We start from the raw sequence: 26924 nt of genomic DNA, 5'->3' as shown, positions 1-26924 counted from the left end.
TGACATGTGGCAGAAAAAAAAATTTTTTTTTGAAAGAATACACCTCCATGCTAAGCAACTTCCAAGATGAAAAAGACATTTTCAACACAAATTACTAACAAAGATCTAGTATTCAGGTTATATAACTAATTCAGACCAAAAAGGGAAAGAGAGAGAAAGAGAGAGAGAGAGAGAGAAAGCCCAATAAAGGAATAGGTGATTCAACAAGCAATTCTCCAAAGAAGAAACCTAAGAATCTAATAAACATATGAAAAAATGACTGTTTCATTCATAATCAGGAAAATGTGAAATAAAATTAGCTTACAGACCAGCAAAAATAGACTGTCCACATCAAGTTAAATGAGAATATGGATCCAAGTATACTTTCATACTCTGGCTGGTGAGAGAATTTATTGGTATACTCTTTATGAAAAGAAGATTGGCACTGTCTCATAAAGTAGAAATTATATGCAATCCATGACCCCAGCTATTCCATACCTAGGTATAAATCCCAGAGAAACTTGCACTATGTATTTTGTGAGGCATGTATAGTAATGTCACTAGTAGCAGTGTTCTTATTGACCAAAAGGAAACATTATAGGTGTCTCCGACAGTAAAATAGATAAATTTCAGTACATCTTTATGATGGAACAAATTTGCTAAAGCTACATACATTAGCAAGGATGACTACTACAAATATCATATCAAAAGAAGTAAAGTATAAAGTAATGCATCTAGTATGGCAACAATCAAGTAGAATTCAAAAGAACCTAAAATAAGCTGTATGTTTCAGAAATGCATATCAGAAAATCTATAACCAAAACACAAGGGAAGGATTATCACAGAAATCAAGTTAGTGGTTACCTCTATTTACAAGAGGGACTACTGTATTGGGGTGGACACGTGAGTTTTCCGAGACACTAGCATGATTCTATTTTTTTATTTAAGTGGAGTTACATGGATTATCATTATGTAATCATTATATGATTTTTAAACTATACACATATATTTTATGCCATGTTTTCTATATTTGACATACCTATAATACAAACATGAATTTCAAAGAACTTGCCTTGGAATAATATTGGTATTGTAACAGTAACAGACTTGAATCTTGCTAATCCATATATTTTTATTTTAATTTTATCTAGATGGGTACCCTAAAAATGAAATTGAGTATAAGTGGAAAAAACCTTCTGTAGAAGTGGCTGATCCTAAATACTGGAGATTATATCAGTTTGCATTTGTAGGGTTACGGAACTCAACTGAAATTTCTCACACAATCTCTGGTAAGAAGGAAACACCAATCACTGAATGATGCTAGCATCAAATGACTATGGATTTAAATTATAGGTTGGAATCTATACTTTTATATATTTTAATAGCAAAAATAAAACTGTTTTTTTCTTCCAGGGGATTATATTATCATGACAATTTTTTTTGACCTGAGCAGACGAATGGGATATTTCACTATTCAAACCTACATTCCGTGTATCCTGACAGTTGTTCTTTCCTGGGTGTCTTTTTGGATCAATAAAGATGCAGTACCTGCAAGAACATCACTTGGTATGATACGAATATTATGCTATAGTGTCATGAGATTGTTAAAACATTTTAATGTGAAGAAAGTTTATAGTTGAATGTATTAGAATATTCCTCTACATTACAATCAAGCAAAAATATACAAGTACTCTAGTGCTTTATGAAATGTTGAAATGAATATATGACAAACAAGTAGGAAACAGAATCACAAAGAATTTAAAATTTCAGAATTTTTAAAATTTTTCCTGCTAATCGAGTTCAAAGGAAACATAAATACTCAGCAGGAATTAATAAACAAAAACCACACATAATCCATGAATCTCAATTTGGTCTGTATTTTTAATCACTCTTCATCAAGATTTTATTTTATTTTTTAGCTGAATCACTGATAGCCAGCATTTATTAACCGATGTGTGTTTAGAAGGCTTTGAAATCCCCTGCTCTTACAATGGTGCTAATCAACAGTGAACTTTTCTAAAGGGCAAGTCACTGAAAGGGACAAGAAACTTCTGGGCTTCTGTAATCTATAAAATGTGTAATTAGTCTATGAATATTTTGAGAGATGCCTGTACAATAACACTGATTAAAAGGGTAATTTGTAATTCATACTTGAAAAAATAGACTTTTGGTTTCTTTCTTTAGCAATCAATTGCAATAATCAAAATCATATAAAAATGTGTCTAATTACTATACGTTTGTTTAAAAGAAAATAGCATCCATTTTTGTATTGATATACAAAGACAACTTATTGATCAATTTCATTCCCAAGATCAGTGCAAGACATGAATCACACTACTGATAATTGTGTCTTAAAAAATATAAAGTTGGGACAGTCTGTTTTCAACAATAGGGAGGTTTTCTTGTGGTTTCTATGATAGCTGTATTAATAAATACAGTAAAATGAAAATCACATAAAAGTGGCAAGATAAAGCCTGAGGCACCCAGCTCTAAACTTGGAAAATGCAGTACCCTTGGGAGTCTAAAGAGAAATGTACATATAGCCAGTGAATAAAATGTACTTAATACCTAAGTTTTGTTTCCTATTTAAACTATTATTATTATTTCTAATTATTTTATGTTTAGACCATACTTTAGAGTAAATAAATTATTTCAGATTCTTTGTTTGCTACCATGAATATGACTTAAATATTACATTTTTGTTTTTAAATATTATTCTCATATTTTTTCCCAAAGAAAATTTGAATGGATTATTTATTTTTTAATGTTTATAGCAGCTTTATTCACAATAGCCCCAAACAAGAAATAACCAAATGTCTGTCAATGGGTGAATGAATAAGTAAATTGTAAATTATGGCCAATGGAATACGTCTCTGTAATAAAAAGGAGCATACTACTGATACACAACACAGAGCTACAATATGGATGAATCTCAAAAATAGGATGCTGAATCAAATAAGCAAGACACAAAAGCATACATACTATAAGCTTGTTTATATGAAGTTTCTTTCTAAAATATTTTATTTATTTATTTGAAAGGGAACACAAGCAGGGGGAGTGAGAGAGGGAGAAGCAGGCTTCCTGCTGAGCAGGGAGCCCAATGTGGGGCTCAATCCCAGGACACTGGGATCATGACCTGAGCCGAAGGCAGATGCTTAATGACTGAGCCACCCAGGCGCCCCCATTTATGTGAAGTTCTAAAACAGCAAAACTAACCGATGGTGTTAGAAATCAGATCAGCAGCTGTCTTTTTTTTTTTAATTTTATTATGTTATGTTAATCACCAAACATTACATCATTAGTTTTGGATGTAGTGTTCCATGATTCATTGTTTGTGCATAACACCCAGTGCTCCACGCAGAACATGCCCTCTTTAATACCCATCACCAGGCTAACCCATCCCCCCAACCCCCTCCCCTCTAGAAACCTCAGTTTGTTTCTCAGAGTCCATAGTCTCTCATGGTTCATCTCCCCCTCCGATTTCCCCCTCTTCATTTTTTTGTTTCTTACTATCCTCTTTTTTTTATTTTTAACATATAATGTATTGTTTGTTTCAGAGGTACAGGTATGTGATTCAACAGTCTTACACAATTCATAGCGCTCACCATAGGACATACCCTCCCCAGTGTCTATCACCCAGCCACCCCATCCCTCCCACCCCCCACCACTCCAGCAACCCTCAGTTTGTTTCCTGAGATTAAGAATTCCTCATATTAGTGAGGTCATATGATACATGTCTTTCTCTGACTGACTTATTTAGCTTAGCATAATACCCTCTAGTTCTGTCCATGTCGTTGCAAATGGCAAAATTTCGTGTTTTTTTATGGCTGCATAATATTCCATTGTATATATATATATATATATATATATATATATATATATATACCACATTTTCTTTATCCATTCATCTGCTGATGGACATCTTGGGTCTTTCCATAGTTTGACTATTGTGGACATCGCTGCTATAAACATTGGGGTGCACATACCCCTTCGGATCCCTACCTTTGTATCTTTGGGGTAAATACCCAGTAGTGCAATTGCTGGGTCGAATGGTAGCTCTATTTTCAACTTTTTCAGGAACCTCCATAGTGTTTTCCAGGGTGGCTGCACCAGCTTGCATTCCCACCAACAGTGTAGGGGGGTTCCCCTTTCTTCACATCCTCGCCAACATCTGTCATTTCCTGACTTGTTAATTTTAGCCATTCTGACTGGTGTGAGGTGGTATCTCATGGAGGTTTTGATTTGGATTTCCCTGATGCCGAGCGATGTTGAGCACTTTTTCATGTGTCTGTTGGCCATTTGAATGTCTTCTTTGGAAAAATGTCTGTTCATGTCTTCTGCCCATTTCTTGATTGGATCATTTGTTCTTTGGAGGTTGAGTTTGGGAAGTTCTTTATAGATTTTGGATACTAGCTCTTTATCTGATATGTCATTTGCAAATATGTTCTCCCATTCTGTCGGTTGTCTTTTGGTTTTGTTGACTGTTTCCTTTGCTGTGCAAATGCTTTTTATCTTGATGAAGTCCCAATAGTTCATTTTTGCCCTTGCTTCTTCCATAATATTTATATGAAGCCAAAAAGAATGCCATGGTGTCATCAAAGGGAATAGCCAATGGTGGAATTGTGTTGTTATCTGAGTTCATATTTTTTAATATTAGCATATTGACTATAAAGATAAGCCATAGCCAGATCTAACTTGAAGAATATCTCTTATAATTGTGAGCCGTATGTATTTGGAGCTCAAGATTTTTTTTAAAACAAGTATATGCACATACATACATACATATATATGTCACTGAAGTACAATTTCCCGAGCTTATTTATTCCACGTTGTGTTTTAGCAAACATTTACCAAATGCTTTTTACGAAACAGGCAGTGTTCTAAGTGCTTCAGTGTTAACAGTGAACCGTAGCTATAAAATCCCCATGTTCATGGCATTCATGTTTTAGTGGGGTGTGCAGGTAATGTACAAATATAAAGAGTATAGAACGTCAGTGAGTAATGAGGCTATGAAGAGAAACCAAAATAAATGGAAAGAGAATGGCAGGGGATGTGCGTAAATATGATGTTTGCTATCTTATCCTGTGGAGTCAGGCTACACCCCTTTGAGGAGGTAGCAGAGACCCAGTGAAGCATGGGAGCTAGCCTGGTGGATATGTGATAGAAAGAAAGGCCAGACAGGGACAACCACCAGGTCCTAAAGTGGGATCTTCCTTGCCATCATGACTGAAGGTCAGAAAAAAGACAACTATGGCTGGAACTGACCAAAAAGTAGTAGAAAATGAGATTGGAGATATGGCTAATTGTTAGATCATATAGGCTTAGTAGGTCACTTTATGGGCTTTAGATTTTATTCTCAATGTGACTTGTAGGATTTTGAGCAGGAAATATATCAATGAATCTGCTTAATAACCCAAATATTTTCTTATTATCATGGATTCAAATATATTTTCATAGGAAATCCACTTATTTTTAAGCTAACCATGGTGATAATAATTACTAAATAAAATAAATAAATGTCTGAAAGCTAAGTTCTGCTGTAGGTTTCATTCTTTATGAATAGAAATGTAATAGTATTTTAATAAAGTGAAATTTAATGCAGTCATTAATATTGAAATCAAAACACACATTGTCTTTAAGGGTTTTTTTAGTAAATTGGGACATAAGTATGGAATCCAGGAATACATTTGGAAATCTACCTTTGTCTGAGTGTAGCAATGTTATGATTTAGTCAGTTACCAGAAAAAACCGCATAAGGGGAGGAAGAAGAAAGACTTGTTTATTCATGGAAATCAGCACTTACCATATGCCTAGCGTTGTAGTTTTGGTTTAAAAATAATTGAAGCAAAAATTGTCAGGAATAACAGGAGAAAAAAAATCTGTAATTATATTTGGATATTTTAACATCCTTTCTCACTCTTTGATAGAACAAGTACATGGAAGAAAATCAATGAAAATGTAGCAAATCTGAATGAAATTATCAACTACTGATTGGTATTTATAGAAGACTATACCTAACTACAGAATATTCCATATTTTCAAGTGCATATGGAGCATTAACCCAGATCTCAATAAAATTTAAAAGACCAAAATTTTCCAGAGTATATTTTCTGACCAAAATGGAAGTAAATTAAGAATTAATATAAATAGGGGCACCTGGGTGGCTCAGTCAGTTGAATGTCCGACTATTGATTTTGTCTTAGGTCACAGTCTCAGGATTGTGGGACTCAGCCCCAAGTCGGGCTCCATGCTGGGGGCATGGAGCCTGCTTGGGATTTTCCCAGCCTCTCTCTCTCTCTCTCATTCCCTCCCCCTTTCTAAAAAAAATTTTTTTTAAAAAAAGAATTAATATAAATAATATAGATAATAATGACCTTATCTATTTGGAAATTTAAAAATGACCTTTTAGATAACCCTTGGGTCAAAATGGAAATTGGAAAACATTTTAAGCTAAATTTTAATTAGAAATTCACATATAAATATTTGTGAGATGCAACTAAAGCTTTGCTTAGAGGGGAAATTGTAGCTTTACAATGCTAATATTAGAAAGGTAGATATAAAATCAATATTCTAAGTATCTGCCTTAACCGATAAATAAAATAAATACCTTATGTATAAATGTATTGTAAGTACTAAGCAAGATATTGCTGTGTCAGTTTTTTAGATGAAAGGCATAGAGGAGTTAAGAAACTTCCTTAAGATCACAGAGCTAATAGATAAAAAAGTCAGAATTTGAACCTAGATTTGCCACCATGACTCCCAATCCATCATACTCCTGTCTTTACTTTTTTTTTTTCAATCCTAAGCGATGATAAAAGTAAAAAGACAGGTGTGTAAGAGAAATTATTGGGGCATGTTTCAAAGGAGACATGAAGAATAAAGGTGGTATTGCCTTTACTATATCAAAGAGACCCTTTCTATTTTTTTCTTCATCACAGATGTTGTCACTGTATAAATAATTGGCCAAATTAAGAAGAATTTGACATTACTTTAAGTACTCTTTGGAGAGTACATAATTCCATTCATGGGGCCATATTTTAGCAGACAGAGAATGAGAATTATAGCAGTTTAGGTAAGGAGACATACAGCATGTACAGCCGTGAGTTAGGAGTGTCCAGATTAGCAGTGGTAACAACCACAAGAAAGCCACGACTAAAGAGAAACAGACATACCCAGAGATACATACACAAGGCTGAGGCCCAGGGAGATACCCAATTTTATATGCCGAATTGTTTAAAATATGAAGATTTTTTTTCTGTGCTTTTTAAGTGTACCATTGACGTAATCTTGCTTGTATTTTTTGCTTAAACCTTGAGATTAAAAAATAGCTTTATTTCAAGTTATTGTATAAGAAAACACCGTATTAGTTTGGATTAATTTTAACTGTATGTGGCAGAAAACCTCAAATCACTGTAGCTTAAATTAGGTAGAGGAGTATTTGTTTTTCATGTGAGAAGCCCAGAGGTACGTAGTCAAAGGGTGATTTCAGGGTGAGGGGCTCAGATTCCCTCTACTTTTCTGCTATGTTGTGGATGATTTTAATTCTCACGATTATGTAATGTGCTAAGATGGCTGTTGATGCTCTGGCCATTCCATTCCAGCAGAAAGCTATGAGGAAGAAAGAAAGATGGGCATTTTCTGTCTCTTTAATGCCATCTTTTATTTTTATTGAAATACAATTGACATTATATTAGTTCTAGGAGTACAACATAATGATTCAATATTTATATCTGTTGCAAAATGATCACCCCATAAGTCTAGCTAACATACATAGTCACAGAATTATTTTCTTGTGATGAGAACTTTGGAGATCTACTCTCAGCAACTTTTAAATATACAACACAGCCTTATTAACTATAATCACCATGCTTTTTGCATTACAGCCCCATGACTTACCTATTTCACAATTGGAAATATGAATTTTTGACTCCCTTTTTGCATTTTTAATGCCATCTTTTGGACACTGTTTACACCCTTGACTTGATTCTCCTTGGCTAGATCTCAGCCTGTGTCCACACATAGCTGAGCCAAGGTGGCAAAGAAGTTCTTCCATGCAACCTCATGCCAGCTAAAAATTGGACAGTCTCTTGCTATGGAGGAATGGAAGGATGGGTGTGGGGAGTCAGCTATTTGTAGTCCACAAATTTAGATGATTAAAACTCATCGCAGATGCAAAGAGCACATCGAACGTAACGTAGCTATGGTTACCGGTCATTTTTTCTGTAAATCACGAGTAATCATTTCCTTTTGTTTCCATTGCTTCTTTCTACTCCCAACATTGCCAAATCAGGTGGAAAAATAAAAATCTGGTGCTATTTCTTTATCTTGTATTTTCCGCTCCCTCCACAGGTATCACTACAGTTCTGACTATGACAACTCTGAGTACAATCGCCAGGAAGTCCTTACCTAAGGTTTCTTATGTGACTGCGATGGATCTCTTTGTTTCTGTTTGTTTCATTTTTGTTTTTGCAGCCTTGATGGAATATGGCACCTTGCATTATTTTACCAGCAACAAAAAAATAAAGACTGCTAGAGACAGAAAGCTGAAGAATAAAAGCTCGGTATGTTGAAAATCTCTATTTTCATAAACAGCAACTTACTGTTAGAGATATTTTGAATGCTCATGTTACACTTGCTTAGACTAATAGGAATTCTTGAGGTACTCTAACAAAAGCCAAATCCCATTAAGATGAAACTGGAGGTTTCAATGACTGTTCGGTCATTGCCCACCAGGAAAAGCATATATAGTTCCCCTTAGAAAAGACTAAGGATCCCCCTTGTAAAGAGTGGTTTCTTACACTGTGAATTTTCCTCAAGTGCTAGACTCTTTGTACCTAAAAAATTATTTAAGATCTCTCTTCGATTCTATTTTTTTGGGTTAGGATTTGGGTGCTAACAACAGGTGGCCCACAAAATTACTTCATTTTTAAAGGTAAAGAACGCTCTTTAATGTTAGTATTCAGCTGCGTTTGAAAGTCCTATCTATAAAGTGTTTTCAGTTTGTGTATAATTGTGTGCTCTTAGTCCCTCTTCCCTATTGTGTATCCACCTCAACACGGATAACATCAAATTGATATATTAGAATTGGTTCTATGAATTCTAAGATACTTAAGTGTTGGATGATTGACTATAAATTCTTATTGGAATGGCAATTACAACAACCTTAAAATAATACCTAACACTTTTACTGAATATGCCAGGTGTTTTACGTTCATGATTTCATTTATGCTCCTATGAGTACAAATTCAGTAATTTGCACAAGAGCAGCCTGAGGAAGTGAAAAATCCAAGACTCATACCCAGGTCTTTTTTGGTGCCAGAGCTGAAGCTGGTAATCCTTCCTTTATATTTCCTGTTCTCATAGGACTCAGAAAAGCAAACATCTGTTTCTCCAATATTGACCAAAAAGGCGCTTTATTGCTGATTCCAGTAAATGTTTTCAAAGCAGATTTGTTCCCAAATACCTAAATAAATGAGAACTGTATACAACAGCTACGCCTGAGTGGCAAGCTTGTAAGCCTAATATAATGAGGCATGGAGTTTTACATATTATTTCCTAACTTCGTAAGTTCTAGGATGCAATGCTTTTCATCCCTCCTCCCATTTTTCATTAATTTCTTTATAAATCTTTGACATATTTTTAAATTATATTTTACTTTTCATGTCATATTCCAAGGACCAAACCCTATGTAGATTTGCTCTCGGTTTCCCAGAGTATTCCAGGAGAGCAGAGCACATGGCTGGCGGTACACATTTGATAACTTACATTGCAGAATTAGCCTGTGACTTTCTCAATTTGACTTATTTTAGCTTATCCATGGGACATATTGTAGCCCCTGAAAGGACAAACCAACAGAGGGCAATGATGTCAACTTTAATATCCGTTTGCTGAATTTTTAGGTAAAGAAAAATGCAGGTTTTCTACTATTTTCCCTTAATCAAAGCAAATTATCCACTCTGGGTGTTCCATTTTATTTTTTACTCACCCATAGCTATGTTCAATTACTACTTTGAAAATTTTACTTCTGGAAATTGTGAATAAAATCAGGAAATGTACAATCTCACATAGATTCTCTAATTTCATTTTAAGAATATATAATGTACATACTGTTATTATATTATCAAAGACACTCAACCAAGTGTCTACTCTGGGACTATTGCTAATCAGTTTGTCACATTTACTCAGTAAACTTAAACATTGGAGTGCAAACATTAAAATTATGATGTTTTTTAATCTTCCATTCACCAAATATTTATTAAGGACACCCGTGTCTTAAGCAATGTTCTAGAATAGTTATTTAAGAAAAAAAAATCTATATTGAGTTATTTAAAATTTAGCATCAAGCCCAGGAAGCAAATAGTAAAGATGAAAAAATATGGAATAAAAATTAAATAAGAGCTTTGAAACACTAAATTTCAAACATCAAAAGTTAAATTGATATATATAACTGACTATGTGGGTACAAAAATATTTTCCTCAGAGCCAAAATAAAGTTCTGTAGTCTTTCCTTTCTGTTCAGTTATGTGATTTATGAGTTCTTTTAATACTAAATGACATTTTGGTTGAAAAACTGGAATCAGTAATCAAATCTGACTCCCTGCTTGGTTCAGTGTTCAGCCATCTGGTCTTGCTAATCAAGTAAATCAGAATGCACTTTTATGAAGAATAAACAGCTCTGCTTGTTGTCGCAAGTGCTCTATTTAATGGTTTGGTGGAGTCTGCTTTTACTTCTGCAAGCCAGGACAATCACACACACAACTTAGACCCAGAAATCTTGCAGGGTCTTGCTTTTAAACCTTTTCAAATGTTCCTTTGTTGTTGTTCTTCTTCTTTCTGTTCTTCTTCTTCCTCTTCCTCTTCTTTCTTCCCTTAACCCCTCCCCCTTCCCTCCTGCTCCTCCTTCTTCTTCCTCTTCTCCTCTCTTTTTCTTCCTTCCATATCCACACTTTTTTCCATAAGTTTAAAATTCTGAGTAGTTTAAAATCTAGCATTTCCTCCTTTTGTTCTTTAGATGACTTATGGTAATAGGTCAGAACCAAAGACCTAGACTAGAGTCATTGAAAGATCAACGTGTCTGTTATTAAGCAAAACCAAAATCACTTTCTTGAGGTCTGACTGCTTAACTGAGAACCCAGAATATTCTAATTTATTTTAAAAAGAGATAATATTTAGATGTGTCCAAATTTAGATTTTTAGCTTCCATGAATCCTCTTAAAAAATGTAAATTAATAAAAATGCTTTTTACCTTACTCTACATGTGAAATATTAGGCCCTTTCTCTCCCTCTCTCCCTCACTCTCTCTGTCTCCCCCTTAACTCCCACCTTCCTTCCTTCCTTCCTCCCTCCCTTCCTCCCTCCCTTCCTCTCTCCCTTCCTTCCTTCCTTCCTTTCCTTCCTTCCTTCCTTCCTTCCTTTGATCATTCTTTCCATATCTTTCTTTCCTCTTTATATTTTTATTATGAATACCAATGACATTTTAATTTGGTCCACATTTCCATCCCATCTAATACTTATTATTGTGTTTTTATTTATACTCATTAAGAATATGATTCAGATATGTTTATGTAATTATCTATTTTTTAAAAAACTCTAAGTTAAGAATGTTGGAACATGGAATCAAGACTCTATGAAACAGATAAAGGTCATAGCAATGTAACTGTGGTAAGCCACAAGAGTAGTCATGTTGAAACTAGAATATTCCTCCCATAGATGATTAGGAATCTCAGAAAACCATGTCATACATACCTATATCAGGGTCCTGTTTTACCCATTTGAGGACAGTCTGACTTATTTGTAACCTTTCAATTTGGTTAAAATGTACAATGATGGAAATTTATTTCACCAACCATGGACAAGACACTTTGGAGAGAAAAAAACAATAGCATATGATTTTTGTCTTCATTAATCTTTAAATCTAGTTATGGAAAAATATACTATACATAAAGTACAATACAAATTAAAAATTAAAAGTAAACAAAGATCCTATAGGGGAATTAGCTCAATTAGATGACAGATTTCAAATACTTTTTCAGGAGTAAATATTTTCTACAATGAATATAAGTTTAAAAATATTTTAGGGGCGCCTGGGTGGCTCAGTCAGTTAAGCGTCTGCCTTCAGCTCAGGTCATGATCCCAGGGTCCTGGGATCGAGCCCTGCATCAGGCTACCAGCTCTGCGGGGAGCCTGCTTCTCCCTCTGCCTGCCGCTCCCCCTGCTTGTGCTCTTTCTCTCTCAAATAAATAAAATCCTTAAAAAAAATTTAAAGACATTTATCTGAGAGATAGAAAGAGAGAGAGAGAGAGAGAGAGAGAGAGAGAGAGAGAGAGAGAGAGAGAAAGCATGGGGGGAAAGGACAGACGGACACAGAGAAGGGAAGCAGACTCCCTGCTGAGCATAGAGCCTGACACAGGGCTCAGTCTCAGGATCCTGAGATCATGAACCAAGAGTCAGATGCTTAACCAACAGAGCCACCCAGGTCCTCCAATAAAAAACATCTTTAAAGGAGATGTTCATATTGAAATAGAGATAGGTACCATAAAGCCTGAGCTATGTGTTCTATCCCTTGCACTGAGGAAACCTCCAGATACCATATGATGCATGCAGTCTGTGAAACATTGACTCAAGCATATAACAGTGAGAAGAGGCTATGTCAATGTGAGCCACAGTGAAATAGGATGGCTCCCTTTCATTTCAAGTGTAAATAATTCATTCAAAAAGCTATAAGCCAATTCTTCCAAAGGGGATTTGACAGAGAAAATTACAGAGATCATTGAAGTAGTTCTTTGAAGAATAAGTTGCAAATTTCAGGAGAAAAAATTAGGAAGAGCATTTAAGACAGAAAGAACCGCATGAGCCAAGTTGAGTCTTATATGTGAGAATAAAATATAGACTGTTATGTGTTCCAAGCTGTATTGTCCAATGCAGTAACCGTTAGCCATATATGGCTAGGTTGATTTAAATTAATTGAAATTAACCAAAATTTAAAATTCAGTATCTTAGTATCGTTAGTCCACATTTCAAGTGCTCAATCGCTGCGTGTGACTAGTGGCTACCATATTGGACTGTGCAGATCTAGAACATTTTTATCATCACAGAAAGTTGTATTGGACGGTGCTGGTCTAGAAAATAGGAATCTTCAGAAAGAAAATAACCTAGGCTGAGGATAGAAAAGTGTTTATGGCCAAGTTGTGGAAAGTCTCCAGTACCGTGGTAAAAATTTTACATTCTGTACTGTCAGCCCTATTAAGCCAAGCATGTTTTTAAAAGCAAGATGGCATATTCATATCTATGTTTCTGAGGGATACGAGCAGAATAGAATATACACTTGAATGACAAAAGAGGCAGGGAGATAAATTTGGAAACAATTGCAATAGTTCAAGAAGCAATATATTCCTGAAGCAGGAACCAGGGTATTAGAGTGAAGATAATATGTGGGAAAGTTTTTGTTTTGCCCACAATCCCCAACCTGCAGCCCCTTCTCTGCAAAGAAAAGATCTTGTTTTCAGTTAGTGCATATCTATGTGCATAAACATTTGTCTGCCTTTCAGAATGCTAAAATAATGAAAAGTCACACAGTTTCACAAATTATACATCTTCTTTCCTACAGTGATATTTGGCAAAGCTTCCAGAAGGGATCATTTGATATTGATGAGATGTGAAAAACAGGGTTATTTAAATAATTGTAAAGAGTCAGTGGATGTGGGATGTTTTCAATGGATAGAATAGTCATTTAATATCAATTGTGGCAATGGTATATAATGCTCTTCTAGAGGTATATAAATACCACCACCACCAACTCCTTGTTTTTTTCACCTTGATTTCCAAATAACACTCCTTGATATTTTTCTTCCTACTAAACCTAGATTGTTACAGCTGAAATGGACCAGATGAATCACAAGTAAAAAATCTCATTTAAAAAATTAAATTTAAAAATAATAATAATAACACATGCACGGTTGAAACACATGAACAAATCAAGCAATGCAAAATGTATAAGTGAAGAATAAAATTCTTTGCCTTGAACCCTTGGTCCCAGTCTTCAGAATTAACCACATTTTAACCATTTTTGCCCTTACTTTCCTGTGATGATTATTTCCAGTATACTTCTGATTCTTGAGGTACCAGATTTCAAAATAGTCATCACTCTTTGGTGTAAGAGAAAAATATAGCTTTCCCACTGTCTCCTTATTATTTTCTTCAATAATTTTATCTTACCTTTAATAATTATTGCTTAATTTTCCAAATTTTAAATAATACACTTAAATAGCTACTTCTTAATTCATTATTATCGATAATTATAATGCCAATCTGATTATTATTTCTTTGTCAGTAAAGTTTTTCTTTTCCTACCTGAAAGTGTTCATCTTCATCTCTTTCTCCATGGGGTTAAAATTTCTTAAGAATCAGTACACTTTCTGTTGTTTTGTTTTTTTTTTTGACTTTAATCATTTCCTCATTGTTTAATATTCCTATCTTTCATTTCTGAGAATTTTCTTGATTCTTTATTTCAATTTACTTCTTTTTTTCCTCTAAAGTTCTCATTAGATGGATTTTAGACCTCTTTGGTTAATTATCCACATCTTCCAGATTTTCTTTTTATCATATTTTTTTCTTTTTTAAATTTTTTATTGTTATGTTAATCACCATATATTACATCATTTGTATCATATTTTTTATTGAGGTATTTTTGTCTGTATATTGTGGGCAACTTCCTTCCTCAAGATTTTATTTTACAATGCTTTAGGTTTTTTTCTAAATTTACAATAACTTCTTGAATTTCTGAGAGCTCCCATTTTCTAAGTGTTCTCCCGCCTGTTTTCCTTAAGTGGACACAACATCCCTTCAAGTATTTCTGAGTGAACTAATTCAAAAGTTTAATATTCCTTTATGTTTCCTAAATCATTAGAATCAGTAATTCAGAATCAGTTTGTCTTCATGTTTTTCCTTTATACTGTTAGTTTACCTTGAAAGTTCTTGGTGATTTTTCTCCAGTAGGCCCAGCAAGCTTGACCTGTATGTAACTGTTGAGTGTGCAACTGTCACATTTCATTATCATGTGTGTGGAAGGGGAGCATGACATCTTACTGCTTCCAGACATACACACATGCACTCTAAAAGATGATGAGGGTATCACTAGAACATTCCAATAACAACTTCATGAGCCCTAGTCCTGCCTAGAGTGGCATGAATTTGTCTGTTTATTTATTTTTTTTTTTTTAGAAGTTACAGAATTCTACACATGAGCAGACACCAACCTGTCAGCATCTCTACTTTTCTATATACACAGATGAACAGTGGTTCAAACAGCTGTAGCTATTCTGGAGATGGACATTTAACTAACGCCATGTGTCCCATCCTGCTTATTGTTTCAGTTGTCCTGCATTAGAGTGTTTCTGAAGTGTCTTGGGTGGGAACAATAGCTCCCACACCCAGGTTTCCATTTTCTGAGCCTCTTCTGAAATGGGGCTTCCTTTGGTCTACCTTATCTGTTGGTCTATTTTCACCTGTTGCTCGCCTTTCAAAAACGTAGTATGAATTCCGACATGCTGATTGGCTGCTCCGCATCACGAAGATCCACTTCATGTCTGTTTTTAACACTGATGTGGATTTTGTAGTTTTTGAAATCCCGATTGATACTTCAATGGGATTTTATAAAAGTGGAGTGGAGAAAACCTGTGCTCAGGCTTGCATTCTCGCATGCAAAGTTTTTAAATGGGAAATTAATAACAGTAATATTAGTCAGTATTTCATAATATCAGTAACATGACCTAATAACGTTTGATGTTCATATTTCTAATATTTAATAACATTGATGATTTTAGTATATGACACAAATAATAATTATAATATACAAACACATACATAAATATAATTTCATAAATATTTTATTTACTACTTAATATTTCTTTGGCATTAGTGTATCTTGGTGCTTGAAATATATTTTGTATACTTTACTCTATCACTAATATATAAATAATGTAATACTTATTCTCTCTCTCAAATAGTAAATAAATAAATCTTTAAAAAATAAAGGGGGGGCACCTGAGTGGCTTACTTGATTGAGCCTCTGACTTAGTTTCTGCTCAGGTCATGATCTTGAGTCGTGAGACTGAGCCTCATGTTGGGCTCTGCGCTGTTGAGGGAGCCTGCTTGAGACTCTCTCTCTTTCTCTGTCTCCCTCTGCTCTGAGCCCCCCCCTCAAATAATAAATAAATCTTTAATATATAAGTAATGTAGTATTTAATATATAAGCAGACAAACATATCTTTAATAATGAGAATGGGATCAATGTCTCATAATGTTAAATTCAGCTATATTCTTAGTGACTTTTTCAAATAACAAAATGGTATATTCTCAAAATTATATTATTTAGAGTAAAAGAAAATCTTACTCAGTGTGTAGTTTCTTTTTATATTACTTAAACTAATTTATTTTTTATTTTTTCAATACTTACTATTTTGGGGGGCAATAGGAGTTTTATTTGAGAAATTATAAGATGGGTAACACAGCTGCACTTCAGATAAATAAGGTTTGGAATGTGTATATTCTTCTGATTACTCTTTTAGTGGTTTCCAGGTCACAATCTATGTGTCAAAATATTTTATTTTATTGCTACTGTGTCAGCTCTTGGGATATTTTTCTCAGCATCTGTAAAGTCTATTTCTGTTCACATCCATCCATTCATTAAAGTGTAGCTTCTTTTACTTTATGAACTTGTGGTGTTTTGAGGGGGCAGCAGGAACTGGATGTCAATTGAAAGTGTCACTCCTGTAGAAGCTCTCCATGATTTTGACCACCAGAGATTAGTCCAGTTTTAAAATGAACGACTTGCAGTTTTTCTCCACTTTTGGACATTTTCATGTTTAATCATCCCCCTCATGCACAATTGATATCTTCCAACAAACACATCGTTTTCCTATTTAGGGCAGTGCTGAGTGATATATGGAATTTTGTGCCATGTAACCTTGAAATTGCCAACTAACAAACTTGTATTTTAATCACTTTTCATTCTGATTAGTATTTGAACATATGCTATTTAAGTATTAAGTGACAAGGAAATGAATACCAATTTGCCTCATTTTGTACATAAGTTTGTTTCGCTAAAATTTTGGACTCTGGTCAGGTATTCCCAAGTGTCAAGCTCAAAAGATATGTCATGAACATTTAATAATATACTGCTTCTGCTTTTTATGATACATTCAGGCAAGTGGAGTCATGAATTTATTTGTGTTTAGGGCATTGCTCCTTATCGTCAGGCTGCACATTTTGTTTCTAGTATTATGACTTGTGTGATGCATTTCTCTTTTAAAATATCACTAAATATGATTATTTGCTACTTTTACATCTACTGAATTTTAATATTTAGTAGTTTGAATTAGAAACAAAATAGATTTGAATATAGGTCCAAATATTTAAAAATTCTCTTTTGTGTCTTTTAAAAACTTTTCCATACAATGTTTGATTTTCATAGCTTTGAAATTTCTCTATTTCAAAATGCAGGATGAAAAAACTGTTGCAAACATTTTCATCAGGAAGAATTTAAGATCAGGTTAAAATAATTTTTATAATCTCAGCATTATATTTAGTGTTTAGATAATAAAGCCACCAATTACAACAAGTTGTAAGATTCACATTTTAATATAACCCCTAAAATACGCAGAAATTCTGAAGGGAGAGTTACTAAAACTAGTTTTCATTAATGTTTTAATTGCCATTTTATTCAAGAGTTCATTAAGTATTTTTTCCAGTAGCATTTTTCATGAGGTCCATATTGTTGTTACTGTTGCTTGTTTTAGCATGTATTTTATACCAAATGGTGGTATTTCTTCTTCAAGCATCACCACTAGCAATGACAATGACAACAATAATATCACCTATGCTGAATACTTGCTCTGTTTCAAATGTTTTGCTGTGTGCTTTATGTACATCATCTCATTTAATTATCAAATGGATCTATGTATTATTGTGACTTTTGTATAGGAGAGGACACAGAGGTAGAAAGAAGAGCACTAACATTTTCTGTTCAGAGTGACATAACTCTCCTGGGCAGAGCTGGAATTTCTGTCCAAGCCTGTCTGACTCCGAAGTGATTGCTTTAGTGTTTCATGGTATCCTAGACTTGCTTGATTTTTAAATATTTTTTAAATCTTTTTATTATAAAAGTATTAGAGTCTGGTATCCTAAAAAGTTAATTTGATATGTGTTTCAAATAATCCTGATAATAATAACTATTATAACTGGACAAGATGGGGCACTCATTTAAATAAGCCATGAAACTTACTCATCATAGCCATCACAAAGATTAAGTGCTAATATAATTCCAGCTGTGAGGATAGCTATATTGGTAGAAGGAGTTGAATTTTGGGCACAGATGTTCTCAAACCTGAGGTTTTTTTTTTTTTAAGATTTTTATTTAGTTATTTGACAGAGAAAGACAGCAAGAGAGGGAACACAAGCAGGGGGAGCGGGAGAGGGAGAAGCAGGCTTCCCGCCGAGCAGGGAGCCCGATGTGGGAATCGATCCCAGGATCATGACCTGAGCTGAAGGCAGATGCTTAGCCACTGAGCCACCCAGGTGCCCCATCAAACTTGAGTTTTTAACTCCTGCATATTCTGTCTCCAAAATATGATGCCTTATCCACTGCTACAAAGCCAACCTATGTCTTTTTTTATTCATTCACAGCTCCTCAAAGCTTTTCTGCATTTTCAAAATGTCATCTTTGCTCTTTGTTCTCATTATAACTAAAATAAATAAATTACATAATATAATAATAGCAAGCAGATACTTATAGCATGTGAATGTTTTAATTTAAAATAGAGAACTATAGAGTTTATTTTTGTTTTAGAATTAGATTCATGGTTAACAATATTTTGGTGGGTTGATTTTCTAAAGCTATAAAATATATTGCATATTTGAAAGTATTTTCCCGCATGGTCTTTGAAATGGAAAATAATGTTAGGTTATGTTTTACAAAGTAAATTATAATCTAAAAATGCATTGGGATCGAACACCTCTTTGATTTCTGTAAACTAAGGTTATTTTTATTACATACCAAGTCTTTTAGAGTTCGCCTTGAGGAGACAAATTGATCTTTCTTTATGATATTTTTTCTCAAAAACTCATTTATGATTTTACTCAGATGTCCCCTGGACTCCATCCTGGATCCACTCTGATTCCAATGAATAGCATTTCTCTGCCACATGGAGAAGAGGATTATGGGTATCAGTGTTTGGAGGGCAAAGATTGTACCAGCTTCTTCTGTTGCTTTGAAGACTGCAGAACAGGGTCATGGAGGGAAGGAAGGATACACATACGCATTGCTAAAATTGACTCCTATTCTCGAATATTTTTCCCAACAGCTTTTGCCCTGTTCAATCTGGTTTACTGGGTTGGCTATCTTTACTTATAAGTTCTATTTACCAGGCAAAAATCATAAGAAGTTTAACTGAATCCAATACAATTTATTGCACTTCAGTAATACGAAGTTTAAATTTAAAATGCAGAGAAACCAATGGTTAAAATGTAAAAATATTGTAACTGTTCTACGGATTCATAGGTAAATACAGTAGCAGCTTTCATGTTAATTACTTCACTGTATGTAAAAGGGATTAGTTGCAAAATTCCGTATAGTAAAATACTATTATATATTTTTACTTTAATCTTATTTATTTTACTTGTATCCCATTAAGATTTTGAATTTGTAAGTTCCGTGATTCATATTTTAAAGATGGAATATTTTAATAACTTTAATAATATTTTATTTAAATATAATCTATCATTGTTTGTAATGGGAGCCTAATCTCATGCCTAATGTTTGTGTAGTAATTTTTTGCCTGGAAAATATTGTTATTTGATTTTTTTTCCCTTACTTCTTATTTGTATGCCCTGTTTGGAATAGAGCTAGTGAAAACCATAAAGCCATGATTTCCTGGCATCTATATCCAGATCTTTCACTCCCCAGAACAAACTAAATTAGAAGAAAAGGCCAATTTTTACCTTATTAAAAGGACAATTTTTATCTGTATTTTAATCAAGTCCATTTCCTGACACAATATTAAATAGAACTGTAGTTACTTTAGTTTTGGTGATTTACAAACTAGGATGGAAACCGCCAAAGTAATTTCTTTTAAATACAGGTGAAAAAAAGTTACATTTAACCATTTTATTCTCTGCCTCGCAGCATTTATGAAGTATGAAGTTAACACTGAAATGTTTAGATCTACCAACACTGAAACTAAATACAGAAAGAACTGATTTTTTTCTTTATGCTCTACAAAAGTGTTAACGTTCCCTAAATGGACGAAAAACATTGAAGAACAGTGCTTGTATTCACTCGTTGTGGGAAAAGAATTGTTATCTAGCAAATTGAGTAATGGTTCATATTGAAGATATGGTCTTAAATATATACTATTAATAACTGCCAGACTAAAAACATCCTAGAAATATAGTTTTAGGTGCGTGTCGCATATTATCTTTGCCAGCTTCTATGTTTGGACACTGTCAGTTTTATATCTTTGTTGTAAATTGTTATGATGTTCTCTTTTTTAAAAAATGAGAGCAGGCTCAAAGTTCATGTTAAAAGTGGAGTTCTATTAGAGGCACCTCGAAGGAACACGAGTGTTGGAGCTCTGTAGATTCTTAGAGATAGGAGCAGAGAAAACCACACTAAAGTGTAGGGCATGTTGGTTGATAGTTTCCCAAATGCCTCTCTCATTACGAGGAGAGTTAAATTTAGGCTTTGGTCATTACATTCCTGTAAATAGTTTGGCATATCCGTCGATTATAAGGACTTCACCATGCATTCACCACTACCTAATTTTTTGGGAAATTACCAAAGTGATTTTGGAGATAAGCTTTAAAAATTGTTTCCATTGCCAAGAGCAAGCATGAGGATCAGGAGTTTTGTGATCAAAGCTTATCCTAGGGCATGTGGAGGGAGCTAGGGCCTCTGCATTTGATACTAGTTTTTAATGCAGTAATTCTGCCCACATGGTTAGAGAATACATGAATGAGGTTCTGGCATGGTTATGCTTATCTTTATAGAATATATAGTTGTTTTTTAATCTGAATACATTTCATTGTGCATTCCTCAACTAAATCAGAGTTTTTTTTCCTTTGATTATAAACCTCTGAAACAATGTAAGCATGACTTGAGTGATAATGCCCAATATCCACCGACACTACTTTTTTCGAATGGAGAGCCAAATTAAACTTTGGCCATGTATATATTCACTTACAAATAACTCACGCATTCATCTTTATAGCTGAGTATTGATGGATATTTTTAATGTGAATATTCACTTGTGGATAAATGGAAAATGAAGTATCCATGAAGGATAAAACACTTTACTAAAATGTATTATGGCTATTTCCATGTTCTAAGCTGTAACCTGTTCATTTTCATGAAGGCAATTTGAATTCTGGGATTCTTCAACTTTATCTGAGCATGGCTGTATTTTAAAATACTTTAAAATGCTTAATATAAATAGCTTTGGTTTTCTCATTGGTGTTCCATTAACTTGGCTTTAAATGTTAGCAATATTAACAAGTGGAAATAAAACTAATAAAAATATGAAAGATGCTTTACTACACACATTCATTGTATAAATCATTGAAACAAGCACTTTGTTTTCAAAGCAAGTGGAATTTTGAGCAGCTTTATTTAAACATGTAGATCAGAAAGAGAAGGGTACAAATCTTGGTATTTCTAATAATGAGAATAAAAAAGTGAAGTTGCAACTGGACTCTGTTTATAAGAAATCAAGTCAAACTTATTTTTAAAGCAAATGCAGTCTAATTCCTGTCCCTCTCTTCTTTCAAGAAGTTTTATCATCTTGAGAAACAGGTTTCTAAAAAATCCTCCTTTCAGAGTTATATCTGAATTCATTGGGCTCACTGGAATTTGTGCTTCCTAGCTGTTTTAAGTGGTTGTAGCACTAATACAGACCAAAGAAGTGGATGTAGGGTATAGGAAGGCTAAATGGAGCAGAATCATTTGGGAAAACATTAATTCACGTACACCCATCCTTTAAATATGTGACCAGGATCTACAAGTTCTGAGAAGGGAAACTGTGACTGGCACAATCTTATTCTCTTACATTTACAATTCGTAATATTTTATTTATTCTTGAATTACATAGAAAACTTAGGCTCACTTGAAATTAATTCCTAAAATGCCAAGTAGTTTCTGAGGGGAAAAAAAGACAGACAGAAAGAAAGAAGGAAAGCAAGAGAAGAGAAAAGAAAAAAAAGACAGCTTCCCTGAGAATCTGGTAGGGAAAGGGCAAAATTCCTCAGTAAATCCAACTAAGTATAAAGTTTTAATATAAATAGAAATCAGACAATTTATTGGATGTTTTTTAAGTTAAAGACATAGATTTCATTAAGGACTTATTAAAACTGATTAACTATAGGTTAAAGCACAGTAAATGTGTGTAGTTATAAAATCACCAGGTTTCTCCTTTAGTGTTCCCATATCTGACATTAATATAGTGTGATAGAATATGCTGCAGTTTTGCTTAATAGCAAGGCCAAAGTTGAGGGCTGCATGCTTGTCAATGATCTAGCATCAAAAAGAATGATTGATAGTACTCTCAGATCAAGGGGCCCATAACTGTAAAATGGGAAATTGTATTCCAAGTCAATATGTTGTGTTTTGTTTTGTTTTTAAAAGATTTTATGTATTTATTTGAGACAGAGAGCAAACAAGAGAGAGCATGCACACAATCAGGGGGAGGGGCGAAGGGAGAGAGAGAAGCCGACTAGCCACTGAGTGGGGTCCCCGAAACGGGGCTTAATCCTAAGACTTCAGGACAGGACCTGAGCTGAAGGCAGACGCTTAAGGCACCCCCCAAGTCAACATGTTGTAACCAAATGCATCTTGTACTTTGATTACGCAAAAGGGTGATTTAGATAGGATCATTTGCTCAAGTAAAATTTAAATTAATAACCAATAATTGAATAAGCACCTAATAAATGGATAAGTACATATATAAAACTATCAAACTTCTATGCCAGGGCCCATTTTCACTTGGAAAATTTCCTGTAGCAAGATATCACATTCTTGATCATTTCATTGATCTTACTTAGCACTGGAATTGAAGTGATTCAGTGGACATTTAGTGAGTTAGCATTTGTCCCACCAAAAACATTTTTGAAAATAATTTCTGACCAAGCTATTATTCTTTACATCATCAAATTTACTTAACTGCTCAATGTCTTGCCATATGAAGTACAGACATACTGGGTCTCATGTTTCCGTTGGTCATCATTGTTTCTCACTGTTATATGAAGCCCTTGACAAGTCACTGTAAAGTCACAGAAACCATTACAAAAACACTCCACATGGCAGTGCCTGGGTGGCATAGTGGGTTAAGCATCCTACTCTTGGCTTCAGCTCAGGTTCTGATCTCGGGGTCGTAGGATTGGGCCCTGCGTGGGGCTCCACGCTCAGCGTGGAGTCTGCTTGGAATTCTCTCTCTCTCTGCCCCCCATCCTCCTTTTTCTCTAAAAATGGATAAATAAATCTTTTTTTTTTTTAAGATTCCAAATGGAGTTTCCAAACTCTAGTAAATATAAGGTCAGTTCTGCCTTTTTTTGTCTTTGCATTTTGGAAGAGACATAACCTAATGCAAAATATTTATGCAGCACTTCCTATGCATAAGGTACAACAGGGGATATATAAAGATGAAATCTCAAGAAACATATAGTGAGAGGATTAGTTATGCAATTTAAGGAGGGAGGATAACTCTGGGAAAGTTTCTACAGATGGGAGCTTGAGAATTCAATATGTCACTAGGTGAGATTAACTAGAGATCACACTTCCAGTTGAGTAAACAGCTTGACTAAAGAAACAGAAGCATGGGCACAAATAAAAGTTCCATTTTAATTGAAAGTTAAGACGCGTATAGAGACAATTAAAGATGAGACAAACAAAGATAGGTTAGGCCTTATGGTAAAGAGGCAAAAATACAAACCGCAGGGGGCTGGGTGATAGTCTAAATTCATGGAGAGTTCACAAAGATACTTAAGTAGAAAAGAATCTGCAGAACTTTCCTCTTGTTGGTGTGTGATGTTTGGAGTAAGAAAAGCCAAAGCCAGTTAGGAAGCAACTATAAAACAGGAGGTGAGGGAGGAAGAAGGTTAGTACTGCGGTGATACAAGTTCAGTGGAGGAAAGGGAAAGCTAGCCCCTGAATGAGAAAGGAAAATGGAGACGAACGGTGATGAACAGGCAGCATTAACGGAGTGACATGGTGTGCGTGAGGAGAGCGGGGGTCCTGTAGCCAACAGTACGGACATGTGTGTAAATAGACACTAAAACACTACAAGGAAGTTATGGAGGCATTACAATCTTGTTTGCTGTTACTTTGAACATTTCAATCGAATGCTTATTTTTTTCCAATTGATATATGTTTTTCCCACATTAGGAATGAGGAAAAAGAAAAATCTCCTGAAGTACAAATCATAAGGCAGGTCTGTCCAGATTACTATTATTATTTAAATCTATTTCTCATTAAAAGGGCTTTCTTTCCAAATAATTTTCTCTTCTTTCTTTCTGAGAAAGAAAAAATAATGTATTTGGACAAAGAAGGGAGGAAAACTGGCAGTAGGAAATAGGTTGCTGTGGGATGAGACAAATCCAAGAAGTTGATTTGTATTCTCAATTTCTGAAATGTTTATCTCAAAATAAATAAATAAATTTTTATTGTTGGACCATGAAAAGTACCTGGACCATGAATAGTTTGAATCTGTGAATGGATAGGATAAGCCTGTGAAAACTGTAAGGCAGTTAAGCACAAAGGGCTAATTAACAGACTTTAAAGACATGACTGACCTAAATTATGGAAATAGTTTGGATCTCGATAAAACACTGTAATAACAGCTATTTGCACCCATTAAGTGTATCCGGTCACTTCATATAATAAAGTTTTATGGCTTGTGATTGTAATGGCTTCTGTTGTCTGCTTCTGCCTTATCATTTTGGGGAACATTTTGTGAGTGTGTGGCAAAGGTATCTCAACTTTTCAAAGTATTCTGTACTTTGACGATTCTAAGGGCAAAATAAAGTCAGTAACTTTGGAATGAGAAACAGTGTTACGTTCTCCTAAAATGTGTTTTTTTAAATAGTTTTCCTACAGATATGTCCCTTTATTGTTTTGGTAGTATATAATCATGACTTTAATGTTTAAATTAAGTTCCTGATCAATGTTGTTTTACATTTTTCCAATGAAAAAAATAAACAAGGTTTTCTCTTTGATAGAGAGCTCTGAAAATGAACTATAAAAAGGTAGGTAAGGTAGTTCATCTTTATGCATGATTTTCACTACAAAGACTATGAATTTCTGGATTATTCTAACAACCTGGGATTTCATCCTAATATGAACTGTGAGATATTCTTCCCCAGGTGAGTCAATGAGAGCAATATATATTACATGGATTATACCCAGGCCATTCCAAATACTCCATGTCATGAAAGTGTCTTATTTCATTTGAGGAAATAAGGATGGAAAATTAAAAGCCAGAAAATCAGCAAAGAGGGTATTTTCTGCTTCACCCTTGAAGTTCTCTGTTCTCTGCCACCATGGCAGAGTACTTAAAAAAGAAAAGAGTTTATGAGTTTTCCTTCAGGTCCAGTGCTGTTTCCATAAAATACTGAAGAAGATGGAGGAAGATTTAATGTTTATTGAGCACCTGCCATTGTCTGGAACTTTAAGCATTCTATATTAATAATGTAGTATTCAGAGCAAAGAGCTCTCTTTAACAGATGGGAAAACCAAGGCTCAGTATGTTAGATTCATTCTCCAAGCTCATATGCCTGTAACCTGAAATTAAATTTAGAGACTCTTATCTTTCAATTACATGGAACTACTCTAATGACAAAATGATTGTTCATATTCTAACACTAAGACAGATTTCCTTCACAAAAGAGAAGTTTAGACCTAAAGCATAATCTACTCAGTTCTGTTTAATGCACAAAAATATTCTATTATTTAGTAAGAGCATGATCTTTACCAGCTTATTTGTTATTTCCAATGTGGACTTCATTTTAGCTGAAATGTTTTAAATATGTACTAAAAATGTTTTGAAAAATTCTCCTGCCATCCAATCAAATATAATACAGACTGTTGATTTTCTAGAAAAGGAATTGGCAAACTATGGCTACGACACTGGTGATTTGAACACAGCCACTCCGTTCATGTATGTATTGTCTATGGTTTCTTTCGCACGACAAGAGCACTGTTGAATAGGTGCAACAAAAATCAAGTGGCCCATAAAGCCGAAATATTTTTCTCTGACACTTGAGAAAGTTTGCCAACTTATATTTTGGAATAACTTTACTTGTGACGTTTAAATATGTACCACATTTTTAAAAATTCATTTTCTTATTTTTTTATTCTAATTTTTTAAAAGATTACTTATTTGAGAGAGAAAGACAGAGAGAGAGAGAGAGAGAACATGGGCTGGGGGAGGGGCAGAGGGAGAAGCAGACTCCCTGCTGAGCAGGGAGCCCTATGTGGGGCTCAATCCCAGGACCCCAGGATCATGACCTGAGCCGAAGGCAGACACTTAAACAACTGAGCTACCCAAGCCCCCCCTTTTTTATCTGAATTTAAGAGAAAAAGATCTTAGTTAAAAAGAGTTTTATGTGAAATAATGCACTTAATTGCTTTCCACTGTATTTTATAGTTTCAGCCCCTCTCAAATAGACATTAATTGAGGCTCTGTTTTCTTGTTTAGAATTTGTAAAAAAAAAAAATATTGTAAATCTGTTTTATTAATGAAAATACATGCTTCCTCATAATTATTTCAATGTTATTTGAAGTAGATAAAGTAGATTAATCTAGAGAGAAGATTGCTATTGCCACCAAAATTGACACAAGATGCTTTAAGTAAAAGAAAAGTGATAAATGCAAATATTAAAGTAATTTTAATATTTTCCCCCTT

General features: G+C 34.3%; 1 protein-coding gene across 2 annotated transcripts in view; it reads left to right on the top strand.

Moving 5' to 3' along the window:
• Nucleotides 1–21555, top strand: part of GABRG1 (gamma-aminobutyric acid type A receptor subunit gamma1) — an 83628-nt gene extending 62073 nt beyond the window's left edge. Inside the window, exons 6-9 of one of the 2 annotated variants that reach the window (XM_073891603.1) lie at nucleotides 1131–1268; nucleotides 1393–1545; nucleotides 8452–8540; nucleotides 19118–21555. In XM_073891603.1, the coding sequence (XP_073747704.1) occupies nucleotides 1131–1268; nucleotides 1393–1545; nucleotides 8452–8540; nucleotides 19118–19387 (650 nt within the window). In that variant the 3' untranslated portion in view covers nucleotides 19388–21555. Of the gene's footprint in view, nucleotides 1–1130; nucleotides 1269–1392; nucleotides 1546–8328; nucleotides 8541–19117 lie in introns of both variants that reach the window. The other variant, XM_025887586.2, reaches the window with a different exon arrangement.
• The last annotated feature ends 5369 nt before the right edge of the window (nucleotides 21556–26924 follow it).

The sequence above is a fragment of the Callorhinus ursinus genome, unplaced genomic scaffold (genome assembly GCF_003265705.2).
Source record: "Callorhinus ursinus isolate GAN/ISIS: 27379988/994484 unplaced genomic scaffold, GSC_fseal_2.0 scaffold4, whole genome shotgun sequence".
Lineage (NCBI taxonomy): Eukaryota > Metazoa > Chordata > Mammalia > Carnivora > Otariidae > Callorhinus > Callorhinus ursinus.
This window is presented reverse-complemented; position numbering and strand designations above follow the sequence as displayed.